Source organism: Echiichthys vipera (assembly GCF_963691815.1).
Source record: "Echiichthys vipera genome assembly, chromosome: 14".
Lineage (NCBI taxonomy): Eukaryota > Metazoa > Chordata > Actinopteri > Perciformes > Trachinidae > Echiichthys > Echiichthys vipera.
Window position 1 is genome coordinate 1,401,512 of NC_139839.1, and position 16,039 is coordinate 1,417,550.

The 16,039-nt window shown below is 41.5% G+C and overlaps 1 protein-coding gene across 1 annotated transcript in view; it reads right to left on the bottom strand.

The window, feature by feature from the left end:
* Positions 1–16,039, bottom strand: part of zbtb16a (zinc finger and BTB domain containing 16a) — a 160,010-nt gene that overhangs the window by 88,666 nt on the left and 55,305 nt on the right. Inside the window, exon 3 of the mRNA XM_083927091.1 lies at positions 11,609–11,706. Within this exon, the coding sequence (XP_083783217.1) occupies positions 11,609–11,706 (98 nt within the window). The remainder of the gene's footprint in view (positions 1–11,608; positions 11,707–16,039) is intronic.

Here is a 16,039-nt window from a genome sequence, read left to right on the forward strand (position 1 = left end):
AGACATACACAAATATGTATACGTTCATACACACATTCACACATTCACACCTACACAAAAACTAGCTGTCACTACAGAGACATGGCCGGGCAGTGAGACCTGAGGTACAGAGGAGGCTAGAGGAAGAGAGTTGAGCTTGCACACATGAGTCTAAATTGTGTTGTTAAGATATTAGTGCTTCTTTGGATTTCGACTTGTCGACTTGCTCATGACAACCACGACGCACTGATATGTACTGACTAACTATTTCACCTACTGGTTTTCTACTGATTGCATTTAAAGTTATTGATTTTAATTGAATGATTACTAATTTTCTTTTTTACTTCTTTATATACGGGCGACACGGTGGAGTGGTGGTCAGCACTGTCGCCTCACAGCAAGAGAGTTCCTGGTTTGACTGGCATGTTGGTTAGCTTTCTGAAATATGGTGTGCACTTCACACCAGCTTAAGAGAGTTTCTTGTTTTGTTCTACAACATGAAAAACGTCAGTAAATACCCCACTCGTGAATCATAAGTTAGCTTCTTACTCCGAGCAATTGGCGCTCATTACCAGGGCGATGCTAACTTCCGGTTTGGCCTTCAAAACTATGTCATTCCTGCAGCACTCTATAACCTGTACATTTTATTGAATCTTTATTTAATCCTGCACGATCCTTGAGATTAAAAATGTGTTGTCTGGAGACCTAAAAACACAAGAGCGCCATCAATAGAACAGGAATAATACAGTTATAATAATAATAATAATAACAAGGAAATGGGGACAGTTACAAGAATCATAAAAAAACCCTCCAATAATAAAGCTTTAAAATCTAAAGGGGAACGTAGGTGTGAATGGTTGTCTGTCTCTGTTCGTCTCTGTGTGCCCTGCGCTAGACGGGCGTCCTGTCCAGGGTGGACCCCGCCTCACGCCCGATGTCAGCTGGGATCGGCTCCAGCCCCCCCGCGACCCAAGAGGGACAAGAGGCTGAAGATGAATGAATGAAAAGACTCTAGTTTTAAGAAAGTTGCACCAGTGCGGCCACCGGTGTTGAACAATGCGTAATGAGGGCCATCTGAGGCGTAAACGTGTTGGATAGAACAAACCGCACGCTCCAGATTTTGCTATTCTTATATCTGCAGGGAAGCTAAAAAATAAAAGTAAGCGTCCTGATGGTGGCGCTGGAGGAATGCTCATGGAGTGTGCACAATAAAAAACGGGGCTATCCTCTTGGGAGGCTGAACCTGCCAATTTAATATCAATCAACCCATTAGATTGTGAATACCCTTGTGCGGAGAGAACCAACGTCCTGGTTAGCTGCTGTTCTGCTAGTTTGCATAACTCAATGCAATCTCAAAGAGTCTCTTATATGGGTCCATGTTCAGAAATGACAAATGAGTAGACAGATGGCCGAGCCAACATTAACACCCGTGTCTATAGCTTCAACATACTTTCACATTTATTAGCACTTATACGTGCGATTGGATGTCAAAGTAAGAGCTGTACGGCTCTGTAACAACATGCTAGATACCTATTAATACATTCTCAGAGGAACATTCTTTGCCGCACGCACTTCTCAGCAGTGAAAGTTACATATAAAAGCCACTTTCAGGAAGCCAGCTGCAGGTATCAGGTAGAACCACGCCAAGTTAAATGAGATTTAAGGAAACTGGCCATCTAGTCTGAGTGTGTCCCCGGACACAGAGCTGTCAACCCGACTCCATCACCCAGAGGATCATAACTCATACTGTTAAGCCCGGCTATTTTTATTTCTTAACAAAAAAACACTGCTTTTCCAAGAAGCCCATGGCACAGGTACACTGAGTTCTGGCTCAGGAGGGCAGCTGCTCACAGAAACACATTTCCAATGAAGTCACATTTGCTCTAACAAGTCCCCCCCCCCTTCATCCCTCCCTCCCTCTGTCTCTGGTGGGGAAATAAAAATATCAGTCTGACAGCGGTGGCTGATGCTACAGTATTATAATTTGACCTCTGTGTTGTGTCACATCTCACTCGTCTGTCCCCGACTTGCCCTCCTCTCATGTAATATTACCCGGCAGAGATTTGTCCAGCTGCATAATCCCGGCGGTGCTTGAAACAGTAAATCAACAGGTCAGGGGAAGTATTACAAGACGTGCAGGGGAAGGGGGGAGCTTTAAGTTGCCGAGGAGGCGTAATGTTATGCTGCTAAAGCATGAGCTACTGCTGCTTATCCACTCTGTCATCCTGTGTTAATGTACCCAGGGAAACTCTGTGTGTGTGTGTGTGTGTGTGTGTGTGTGTGTGTGTGTGTGTGTGTGTGTATGTGTGTGTGTGTGTGTGTGTGTGTGTGTGTGTGTGTGTGTGTGTGTGTGTGCGTGCATGCAGGAAAGAACATCAGCTGTGGTAAAAAAAAAGTACATGCAAACCGCTTAACACTTAGGCCATACTTTTATTTTTTGTCTGAACTACTTCTTTTCCTACTACTTGCTTTTAATAGCAGCACGCCCCCCCTCCCTTCCCTGAGTGTCCTGTCTCTGTCACACACACACACACACACACACGCACACACACACACACACACACACGCACACACACACACACTTAGGAATTTGTGGCCTGGAAGGCAGTCAAGTTTCATTAATTTCTGGGTTTGGGTACAGTACAGTGTGTTCCTGGACTCACATCTGCGAGCGATCATAAATGCTGGAATGCTGGCAGAACATCCAGACCTGCCGGCACAAATATGTCGTCATCACTGTGAGGGAAGAGTCGGCGCCATGCCAAAACAGTCGACCAGCCAAACAGCCAAACAAACGCCACAGAGATAGAAACGCAGACAAAGAGCATTTGGAAAGCAGCCCTGCCGCCTCGCCGTGTTCATAACCAAATTCTTTGCATTTTCCCCCTCATCTAAAACGCTCTCGACATTTACATGGGCATTTGACGCCCACACTCAGACTGGGATCAGATTGGGATCAGATTTGGAACAAGGCTTTTAATTTCACAGAGCCAAGATGAACATCTGGTCAGGGACAGCAGGAGAACTAAACTTTTAACTGTGGCTTATTTATAATACAATTGGTTAAATGTGTAACGCTCAGGTCAAAATCACTACAGAACAAATTAGATGTGGTGCAAAGACACCTACGGTAGAATACATTTCAGTGTTTATTTTTAACTTTGAATGAAAATCACGGCACTGCTTTCTCAAGAGAGGACTGAGAATGTGGAGGACAAACAAAGACAACCCTAAAAAAGATCCACTGACAGGGAACATAATGCTACGCTAGCAACCGAGGTGTGGAGAAAACAAATTCCCTTCAGGGGTTGGTCAGAGGAACTATTCTAAATGGCAAACCTCACTCTGGAAATACACTGTACTGGCTGACTAATGCCCAAACCAAACACAGGCATACCAGACCGATGAAGCCTGTGTGACACACTGTCAGACTGTTCTAGCATATGACCCCGAACGCCAGAGGATTATCGTGTAAAGTCATGTTTTTATCAATAATTCCTCTGGTTAGCAACTGCATCTCCCCCGAAGAGGTTCTGAGTGCAGATGTGTCGCAGACTCACTGGATTATTAAACTTTGTTCAAATGATTCGTGTTCTTAGTACAGTTAATAAGAACTGGACCTGAGATCTGTGCCGATGCAATTTTAATACAGAAATAATATGTTTTCAATACCTGCTAGAGCCTGGTGATGAATCCATCTTTTTCAATGGTTATGAAATTCAAATTTTTAATATTTTATTTTTTATATAATTTAGTTAAATGTATATATAATATAATATATTGTGCTTTATTTATATTTTTTACCACTGATTCTAATTTTTAATATGTTATTTTTTATATCATTTAGTTAAATGTATATATAATATATATTGTGCTTTATTTATATTTTTTACCACTGATTCTAATTTTTAATATGTTATTTTTTACATCATTTAGTTAAATGAATATATATAATATAATATATTGTGCTTTATTTATATTTTTACCACTGATTCTAATTTTTAATATATTATTTTTACATCATTTAGTTAAATGAATATATATAATATAATATATTGTGCTTTATTTATATTTTTACCATTGTTTCTAATGATTTTTCAATATGTTATTTTTTACATCATTTAGTTCAATGTATATATAATATATATTGTGCTTTATTTATATTTTTACCACTGATTCTAATTTTTAATATATTATTTTTTATATAATTTAGTTAAATGTATATATATAATATAATAATATTGTGCTTTATTGATATTTTCACCATTGTTTCTAATGATTTTTGAATATGTTATTTTTTATATCATTTAGATAAATGTATATATAATATATATTGTGCTTTATTTATATTTCTTACCACTGATTCTAATTTTTAATATATTATTTTTTACATCATTTAGTTAAATGAATATATATAATATAATATATTGTGCTTTATTTATATTTTTACCATTGTTTCTAATGATTTTTAATATGTTATTTTTTATATCATTTAGTTAAATGTATTTAAAATATATATTGTGCTTTATTTATATTTTTCACCACTGATTCTAATTTTTAATATATTATTTTTTATATAATTTAGTTAAATGTATAAATAATATATATTGTGCTTTATTTATATTTTTTTCCATTGATTCTAATGATTTTTTTCACACCTACGGGCAATTTTTAGAGTCATCAATGAACCTAACACGAGCACGTCTGTGGACTGTGGGAGGAAACCGGAGAACCCAGAGCAAACCCACGCAGACACGGGGACAACATGCTAACTCCACACAGAAGGGACCAGCTGGGATTCGAACCAGTAACCCTCTCGCTGTGAGCATGCATCAGTGTTAAATAAAAACATTCTCCTGACTCAAGTAGGAAGTATTTCCTGGCAAAGCAGGAAATGTCCAAAGCGTGCATGCTTAAGAGTCGAATCAGTCTATCAATAACAAATGTCTTACTCTTACTCTTCCTTCTTTTTGATTATTTATAAATGAATGACAAAAAAAGCTTATGTTGGTATTAAAATAGAATTAAAACTGAATTCAACTGAGAAATCAAGTCAGCTGATTTACGCTGTAATAAGTGCAACTTGGTGCATCTGAAGATTGTGTACCTGAAAGTCAGACGCTGTGTATGTTCCCGATGTAAAAAGAGTGAAGTAAAGGAAACAGGCAGGTGAATAAAGGCAACTTCTACACTTAAATACTCCATCTCTCCATTCATTCATCATCACAATGTGCCCTTGAGCAACACACTTAGCCTGCCACTGCTGCTTAGATACAGATGGATATTTTTTTTATTTAAATGTGTTTAAATGAAGAGCTTCAGGTCTCACGCACACACATACCCAGCTGACTAATCCAGGAACTCTACACAATGTATACATACTGTAAATGGAGGATTAGCAGCGTTAAGCTATAGAGGCAGTGAGATGAAAAAGTTGGATGGTGATACGGGGCGTTCAAGGGAGAGTCTTACTGATAATCTTATTATGCTGCGGCGGCTCGCTCGGAAACGAGCCCTGAATCATATCAGTGTGGTCCGGTCCTGTTTGATGAGCTTGAGCACATATTGGTGCACACACTCGTAGTAGATTTAAACGACTATTGTTTTGGATACGGTGGATGGAAGAGAGTTTAACTGATACTCTATTAAAACTACACCGGCGTGTCTGAAGCCCCTGGCCTGAATTCATCTCAGTGTCATGTTTTGATTATTGCTCGGTATTGGTTGAACTTTTTTCTCAAAGTACTACCGTATTTTCCGCACTATAAGGCGCACCACATTATAAGGCGCACCTTCAATGAACGTCTTATTTTGAAACTTTTTTCATATATAAGGCGCATCACATTATAAGGTGCATAGAACAGACGCTACAGTGGAGGCTGGGGTTACGTTCTGCATCCATTAGATGAAGCTGCGCTAAAGGGAACGTCAACAAAACAGTCAGGGGAGGTCGTCTTGTTGCTTCCTCCACTTTGGCACCATTGATTGGTTCATGTTAAACTCTCTGGCTGCTGCTCTGTTCCCGTGTTCTCCTGCGTGACTAATGGCCTTGAGTGTAAACTCTGCGTCGTAAGCGTGTCTCTTAACAGGAGCCATTTTGGGCTCTTTACACAAACACACACATGGAAATGAAACGGCACGCTTCACGCAGTCGTATATCTCAACATGCACCGCGCGTTACTTCTTCTACGGGGAAAATAGAGTCGGCGGCTGCTCAGCGTAGTTGGAGACCTGTTGTGGCTCAATATTGGTCCATATATAAGGAGCACCGGGTTATAAGCCGCACTGTCAGACGCACATTTTAAGGTTTTTAGGTGCTTTTTACTTTAAGTTATTTGTGAGTGAGTAAGGAAAATGAAGGCATTCAACTTTAGACACTTTGTGCTATGGACACATTTCTTTCTGCATAAAAGTAGTATTGAGGTCTTTATTTCATAGTTACTTTATCATTCTAGGGTTTCAGGAAAGGAATCAAGTACAATTTTAGGTGAAACAGGAAGTAGCCATATGTTTTTGGGTCATCTTTTTGCAATAAATCGGTCACAGTTTACACAAACACTGGCATTGCAGTTACCAGCAGTGTAAAAGTGCTGCTATCATTCGGAGAAAACAACATGTAAGGACTTCAAAATGCACCCAAAAGGGGCTGAGTCACAGCTCTCCACCCTGCTCTAACCCCCATCTGCAGGCTTTGGCTCAGCAAACACTGTCAAACACTAAACGTCAGGCGGAGATTAAAAAAAAAAAAAACATGGAGAGGACAGAGACAGAAAGAGATGAGAGGAAGAAAAATAAATAGCTGGCACAAGGTAGACTGTACATACTGTACCCTCAGAGGTGGCAGGCAGCCCAGACTGGCAAGCAGCCAAGGGCTCCACACAACAAGCACAGACAGACAGACAGACAGACAGACAGGCAGACAGAGAGTGAGACACAGAGTAGAAAGCAGAGGAGGGAGGCAGCAGCAGCAGAAACAGCAACAGCAGCAGCAGCGGTGGCGTCTGAAACGCTCCACATCCACAACACACTGCGCATACCAAAAAGCCTCTCCGCTCTCTCGCTTCATCTCCCCAATATTCTGTCTTTTCTGAAGCGAGCTCAAGGATGATGGCGGTGGTGGAGGGAGGGGACTCGGAGGGGAGGAGGGGCTGAGGTTGAGGGTTTTGGGACTCGGCGAAGTGTCATCATTACAGAAAGACACGATAAAAATCGAGACGCGGCGTCAGACCGAGAAAAGCCTTGAAAGTCAAACGGTGGAGGTGGAAGAGAGAGAGAGAGAGAAAAAAACGAAAAAGCGCGACGACAAAAAGTATCAAAGAAGCTCTGCCTCGGCGCCCGTCTCTTCACTAACCGTCGCCCGTCTCGACAGAAGCGCTCGTCTCGTCTTTAACGCCAGACCAAAGCGCCTATGAATCGACACTGATGTGTGTAACAGTACGGGGTGATGTGATGGCGTGCGTCAACAAAGGGCCCCGCTTGGAAAGAGGAGGAAAAAAGAGAAATTGAAAGAAGAAAAAAGTTTGTGCACTCGCTGTCACTGTCGCTAAAAATACACTGCCCACATCTTCCGCTTGGTTGCCTCTCTCAAGGTGGAGTGTGCGGTTCTTCCTCGAGTTTTCAGCGCTCTTTTTTTTCTTTATCCCATTTCATCACCTATCGACGGTTTCACCTCGTGTCAATGGGTACAAATTTTGAGCTATTATTAACCTGTTGACATCATATTAGATTTCACAATGACCTACTTTACATCGAAAATCGAGTCAGATAATGATTTCCTCCGTGCGGTCTGAGCTAACACACACACACACACACACACACACACACACACACACACACACACACACACACACACACACACACCTCTTGAAAGCCTATTTATATTCCGCCCGCCATCCAAATCATTTTCACACTACATTAAAAAAAGTAATCATAATCTCTCCGCTCTTAAAATACCAAAGACCCGTGAACTTGTCACCTTTTACCTTCCGTATCCTTTGCCTTCGGGGGAGACGTTATAAATGATGAAACTAGTCATTCCTTTTCCTTCTCCTTTTTCTTCTCAAAGATTTTAGATCACTACATTTTTTTTGCGAGTATTCGTTTTCATTTATATCACGTTGAGTTTTCGCTCACGTTGGCTGTTACATTATTATCCCAGGTGCTTATATGCATCGATATAAATGGAGTGATCATAATATTAGACGTCTGATAACTGATCTACTGTACAAAGCCAGGAGAACTATACTACACTACTGACTATACAATCAGCACTGCTCCCAATACACTATTGACCTCGTCCTGTACCCTGCACGGTGCAATATGTCTGTACTATGGTCACTTCTGCTTTTTGCACGATTTATTTATATTTATTTATTCCATACCATATTATTACAAAACATACAAAACAAGAACAACTGCACTATATCATGTGAATATGTATATATGTCTATTTCTATTTCTTCCCTTTTTAAATGTAATTTTACTGCTTATTTTTGCTATTTTTTTAATCTTATTTTGTAATTCACACAGACATTCTACATCTACATACCATCTAATCTAATCTAATCTAATCATTCACACTACATTCACAACCCAGGCGCAGCACGGGGAGCAATTCGGGGTTCAGTGTCTTGCCCAAGGACACTTCGTCATGTTGACCGGGGAAGGTGGGGATCGAACTGCCAATCTTTCAATTGGAGGAAGACCCACTCGTCCACTAAGCCACAGTCAGTCTGTGTTTCTGCTTTGTAATATTCTGTTGCTGCTGTGACAAACAAACTTCCCCGTCTGCGGGACATTAAAGGTTTTCTGATTCTGATTCTGATTCTGAGAAAAGAAGAAATTATAACACTGTATTTTCGTCTACAAAATACAAAATATCAGATAATAGCAGAAGATCAGAAGATGATTGGAAGAGGCCGTTCTGCCGCAAGACTGAAAATATTATATTGCTACTATTATACTTCTTACACTGCTATTGGTATTACTAGTGGCTGCTGCTACTGGCCTTTTCTTCCTCCCCAACCGGTGCAGACAGATGTGCGTCCTCCACAGAGCTGGGTCTGTCTGACGTTCCTGTCTGTTATAGTGAAGGTTTTCAACGCCACCGTACTCTACGGGGGAATTGTTGGGTCTCTGTAAATCATAAATAAGTCATAGAGTGTGGTCTTTACCTACTCTGTAAAGTGTCCTGAGATAACTTCTGTTATGATTCGGCACCATAAATAAAATTGAATTGAATTGAATAGCTACTAATATCATTACTTCTGCCTTCACTAATGTTAAATGTACAACCTGCAAAACTGCTAATACAGCTTCGGTGCTTCTCTACTCATAATAGAAAGTGACAGTTTACTGAATAACCAATAATGGCATTTGGTTGGACAAAGATCAGAGGCCCTAAACTACCTCGCATTAAAGTTCTAGCATCATTTTGTAAAAGTGAAACAGTGAATATCAGAGAAATAAGCGTTTGATTATTAAAGTTTCTGACCTGTCTTTCTCCCTATTTTAGGTGTCCACCTATCACTCTCTGCCATATGTGCTGTCTGATCACCTGACTCGTGTAATGAAGCAGCTTCTTCTTCTTGTTCTTTAATTTTATGGCGAGGGGGAACTAGCGTTTAGGTGCATTCCTACCACCTAGACTGAGGTCGCTGATCTGTTGGTAGCTTCTGATGTTAGTTCTAGTTCATGCATCCCCTAATTTAGGCCTTTGTTCTCCACAGGTATGACGGACATTAGTTTTAGTCATTGTTTGAACTTTTAAGACTTGATATCTTTTTAAAAAGATATACATTGTTACTGATACATCTGCCCATATTTGTGTGCATCATTATTTAGAGACAGGCCGCTCCATGTTGCTGGGGACACCTTTTTTAAGTTAAAGAAACGTTCCTTTTTTTTAAACTGAGACTCGTAACATTTGCTATCATGAGTTTGTGGTTTTTGTGATGTAAATTGAGGAAGCAAAAGTAGCATCAGCTCCAAATATCAGCTCAAGAAAAGCGGTCATTGGCTAAGGCTGATAAAAATAATGGTATTGGCATCGGCCCTAAAAAATCTATATCTACTCCTGACTTAAAGAAAACTTTTTTGCTAATTAATTGTACAATATGCTGTTACACAAAACAGGAGCAGGCTCCAGGAGGAGGCTTTAGGGCGGATTTTATGCCTGAGGGAGCTCAGGTTGAGCGCATAGTGGGGCTCACACTGCACTGACAAATCCTCAAAAACATTCAGTATCCAGCATGTTTTCTGTGACAGAGCTCCCTTCTCTCCGCTTTGACGAGTGAGCGAGAAGGGGAGCGTGCACTTGCAGCGGGGACTGTGGGAATGGGGTGTAATTCTAAAATAAACAGAGAATATTTCCTCAGAGCAACTTTTGTTTTTGACATGCTTTGTTTGCCAATTCACTGGCACAGCGTGAATTTGTCATTCATCTTTGTCACAACATAGCAAGAGTGTCAGCATGCGTCTCAGCCATTGTTTAAGTTTGGGGTAAGATGGTAACAAAGAACTGATCCTGGCAATTATAGTTTTCTGCCTACTGACAGTAGACGGTGGTGGGGGGGTGGTGGTGTGTATTCCCACCGCCGACAACAAAAGCATGTCCCATTGGAAAACATACAGAGTACAGTGCAGAGGGCTCAATTTCTGGGCCAACGTCAACACATGGATTTGGGGATTTGTGTGTGTGTGTGCAGAAGGGGTTCCCTCAGAGGTCCCATGGCTTTTACAGTGTCTCAATAAACCATCTGCACTTAGGGCCTTAGGAATGAGGAGCTCTTTGCTGCCTATAAAAGACGGCCCATGTCATTAAAAAAAAGTGCTGCGCTAAGTAGGCTCAGAGCACAGGGACTGCAGGGATGTGTGTGTGTGTGTGTGTGTGTGTGTGTTTGGGGGTGGGTGCAACCGTGTCAAACTGGACCAATCAGTGTGTCCTGTGTTTCTGACTTGCGTTGCCTTTCAGACCTCTAATGTCACAGAGGTGTAGGGTGACAGGATGATGATGTGCAGGCACCTCTTTGGTTAAGTTTCCCAGAGCCGCTCAGCCTTCTATGGTCTGAAGGTGTTTTAATCCATAAATCACTGGAATTGGGTTATGCTCCACATTCACAAACTAAAAACTAGTATATTTTTAGTGGGGTAAAGCATGTGCGGAGCAGGTTAACCCTGTATTCAGCTCTCAGCTACTTCAAAGTCCACATCTATTGTAAATACCAACAGTATATCATGTTACAAGCTGTTTTCATACTTATTTGTTCTACAATGTATTCATAGTAAATCAACCACTTTGAGTATGTGAATGGTTGTAGTGCAAACCACATTTGTGAGATGCAGAGTAAAAGCATAAGTCAGGCCTTGCTTAAGCGTAGAAGAGTATAAAGCTGTAAGGAAATGAGATGCTCTCTTCTTTTAAAGGACCATGGCAGTGTTTTTGCACGTGCGGCACATTTATTTGGAATCACAGACACCTTATTAGTTTTTACTCTGCATGTAATGCTAAAACACACCAGTAATTCCCTACAATCGGCAGTAAACGCAGCAATGAAAGCAGGACATACTGCCAGCATATCAGCGATCGTCGTGTGGGGTTGTGGTTTCGGGGTTGGTTTGATTTCCTTACCTGAATGAGACAGCAAATGCATCCGTAGACGAAGGCTGTCCAGGAAGCTCTTCCCACACAGCTCACAGCCGTAGGTCTTCATACCACTGTGCATCTTCCTGTTGACAGAGAGCAGAACAAACATTTTACCGTCCGGACTCGGTTAAACAATACTGTTTAGGTCGAGCTTAACGTGCATGTTTGTGTCCCTAACAATGTGGCTTTTACTTTTCTTTTTTTTGTTACAGCTAATAACTAATGACTGTCGGTTCAACGAAAAAATTTGGCATTCGGCCATTTGAGAGAATGTCCCACTCCATCAGTCTAACATCAACACATAACAATAACCGTCAGTGTAACAAGCCGTCCAACGGCAACACATTATTTTTTTTGTTGCAGGGAGCACCAGACCATGACATGGTGCCGTAAATCACAAGACGCTATTTAGGCAGAAGCATTATCAGCTGCCTACATCTCGAGTGCTGCAGATGGATAAGGAGCAATAAAGTGAAATACAATGATTTATTTAGGCAAACCCAAAAGACAGCTACTTACTGTTATGAACCACATTTTAACTACCGCTCTCTAATCTATAAGGTGATGTGTAGCTCCGAGCAAAAACTGATCCGCAATGAATTGTCCTTTTGCCAAACAGACAGTCATTAGGCTGTAACACAGTTTAAGTGCACAAGGTCAGACAAGACTAAGGTTCAATATTTGATTATGTGGTAAAGGCCTTGAAGGTTAGGTAACTAAATAACACCCGACAACAGAAAGTCATGCCCCACGTCTCTCTCCCTGTTACGAAATCCTCAAAGACCCCACGGCTCAGCACAAAGCATATTATTCTTGAGAGATATCTGAAAGTGCTCTAAAGCAATTAAGGTGACACGAATTGCCAAACAACTGCCACAGTGCCCTAAGCCTCCCGAGAACTTCAAATACCTCGCCTTGAGTGAGGTTCACAAAGGCACACACCCGCCATTGTAATGACTGTTTGTCACGTCGGCGCTGTTTCAGGTTTGGAACATCTAATCTTCCAAAACTGTTGCTCTTTCTCACAGCAAGGTGTCCTTTCTGATAATGTTGCTACGATCGGGTAAAATGAAGACACCTAAAAAACACACACCAATCTTTGAAGTGATAGTTCAGAGTTTTTGAAGTGTGATTGTATGAGGTATTTATCTGTAGTCGCTGTGTTAGCTACAGTGGATGGCGTTCAGCACACTCCAGTTTGGAGAAGCAGAAAACAGAATCAACACGGACGCTGAGAAATGAACTGCTGTTAAATATAGCATACAATAAAACTGATAGGTGGCCAAAATACATTTAGCTGCGGCCCCCGTCCACAGCGATACATTGCTGAGCCTCTGCATCAGTACTTCTGCCTCCTTCTTCAAACTGGGGGCGCGCCAACCACCTAGTGTAGGTAATACACTGACTATGGATGAATAATTCATACGTCTCACTACAAAAGATCCACATTATTCCTTTGAGCTAATGATAAGGCTTTGGTTTGATTAGCTCCTTTCTAGATTTTAATAATGTTGAACACGTTTATGCAAAGTTAAAAAAAAACACTGAAAGTTTGCACGGGACAAGTGCACAAATCTATACCCAGGTCAGTGTATGCTAAACAAGACGACGTCAAAGGGAAGGATTTCATAGTCTGTCGACGAGTCGGGAGGCAGCGAGTGATCAGCCAAGTGCATTCTTGGGGAAACAATGCCCTTGATAAGAGATCTGCTCAACTTGGGCGAGATGACAGCCATCCATCTTAGCGTCTCTCAACAAAGCCGCAGAGGAGGAGGTGGTGCCACTCTCCCAAAACATGACTGATTGATGTCAGATGTCGAATGCAAATTGATTTAAAGCTCTCTTTTGTGCCTCGAGAAGGGGTAGGGGGGAGACAGAGCGGGGATGAGACGGAAACAGGCGGAGAGAGATTATAGCAGGTCTTATGGCGATGGCTACAGGAGTTATTAAGCAATGAAATCTAGTATGACTTGAGTGACTATTAATTGCTGCGAAATACCCTTGAAACATGACAGGAAGAGTAGTAAAAAACAAAAAACGGTGACGCGATAAAAATGCAGTGGGGTTGGAGAAATCATGTTGTTGTGGTTCAAATTTGTGGAAAAACCCTGGAAACTAAAGGCAGAATGACAGCCCTTTGGCAAACTGCGGGTGATTAAAAGGCCCTATAAATGCCAAATGCCCCCAGAAGGGAAAGGACACTTGAAAAGCCAAAAGGGAGAGAACGTGACAGAGAGAGAGACAGGAATGACACAAGTGAGAAAGGAAACGATACTCTCACACTGTTAGGTATCAATCTGTGACAGTACGTGCAGTCTAAGGGTTACATCGTGATGTAATGTACTTTGACGGCCGACTTCCACTTCCTACGTTTTCCACAATGACCTTCCATAACCAGCCAAGAAATCTGAATCTGCATACAAGTCTCACAATACAGCATCCGGCTTTTGTAGGTTAAACATATAGTTGTACATATCGTTGCATTCTGGTCTACTTAGGCAACTGCTGCCGGATAACTCTGCCACTTCTACGCAGGAAGTCTTCCCCTGATATTGGTGCGATGTATTTCTTTTTCTTTTTTAAAAGTTATCCACATGAATGACAAAAAAACAGCAACAAACAACAAAATGGACAAAGGAATAGAAGCAAATGTTTTCCTTTAAGGACCGCAGGTGATGTACTCGCACTCTTTCACTGCGATAAGGGGAAAGCACACGCAAGCAGTAAACCACAACACAACACACACAGAGCACAAAGCCTTTCAAAGGCCTTTTGTGTCCCTCCTCAATCTGACCATTGTGCCCCCAAGACAGAGCACTGATAAGGTATGGATAGACTTATTAAGGCCACTAGAAGTGGAAGCGATGCCATGTATTTCCACCGTAAATGTAGTGTTGATGAGCGAAGTGTGCTCGAGCCGAGTGTGTTGAATCTAGCTGCAATAACTAGCACTACGGAGTGAAACAGCACATTACTTGATGTTCAACGGAATGATAACAGCATCTGTTCCTGCATTTCAGTCTGTTAAAGGGAAGGTTGAAGACTAAGCCTGTCTTATAGAAACACTAATGATGCTTCTTCCTTTGGCATCTAACTGAACTAGCACAGTTGAAAAAGTGCCTGTTGGGAAGGAGCCGATTGCTTGGCCTCTGGTATTGTTGCTTTCAGCTTTGTGAATAACCGCTCATCCAAAGAACTTCACATTGGACACTGCACTTCCCTGGATCCTGAGAAATACACCTGCCACGACATAGTGGCGTCCTCTAGCATTGTTAGAGTATGCACATCATTTGCTAACAGTTAGGGAGCAAAAGTATGTATTACAAACATGTAATCTCTGATGCTTGATGCAATGTAACATCTCGGGTCTCTTTGTCCGTCTGATTTTGAATGTATTGCAGTAATCAAAAGGAGAGCTTGGCATTCAGCACTGTGTAGTCTATTTCCCTCTAAATAGACAACACAGTGTGTTCACAATGCACTATTAATACATCCTGTAGAGCTCAAGGGCTAACACTCGACACTGCACTTCCGCAGGGTCCTCAGGAATACTCTCTCCAAATGTGAAGATGATCAGATGAAAAGTTGTTGAGATTATGGAAGGACAGACAGACAGTCCTTCCATTTTTTAAGAAAAAGATTTAGTCGGTATGGAATAAAGATTCTTTTCTCAGGTAAGTGCAGGGTTCAAGTGCAATTTCTTGATGAGAAGTAATGAAAAAAGTATGCCCAAATATTTGAAGGGAGGCAAAACCCAGGCAGCCAAAAAAGCTTGGCCCAGCACTGGCTCATATCAGGCATACTTGGCTGCCAGATATATGTCAGACTCGTGATGAACAAAGCACCCAAAGCAGGGTCATTACACTGGTCCAATTCCAATCACAGAGACTAGCTGAGTTTAACTGTACCCGTAACTCAGCCCAGAGGATCAAACACGATCTCGCTCAAACCCACATTTGAGCCTCTCAAGTGACCCCGCCGTTTATGAAACACAGTCAAGTGTAGACGTACAAAGAAGCAACACAAATGCACCCGTGAAGCACAGAAGAAGAATATGCAACACTTGAGATATTCTGTACACTTTGAAATGCTTTGTGTGCCTAAGCAGGGCTAATAATATACTGTATTTCAGCTCCAACGAGATTTAATGATATGTAAAAGGATACTAAAATATATTGTCCCAGCTCAGTGATTTACCCTGGATAGACCTCTTTCCACACACAACCTCTCTCTCTCTCTCTCTTTCTCTCTTTCTCTCTCTCTCTCTCTCTCTCTCTCTCTCTCTCTCTCTCTCTTAAATCCCATCGTAACTGTCTGCTTTCATGTTGTGCTTCTGAAATAGATGATGTGAGGTGTGTGTGTGTGTGTGTGTGTGTGTGTGTGTGTGTGTGTGTGTGTGTGTGCGGTGGGTGGGAG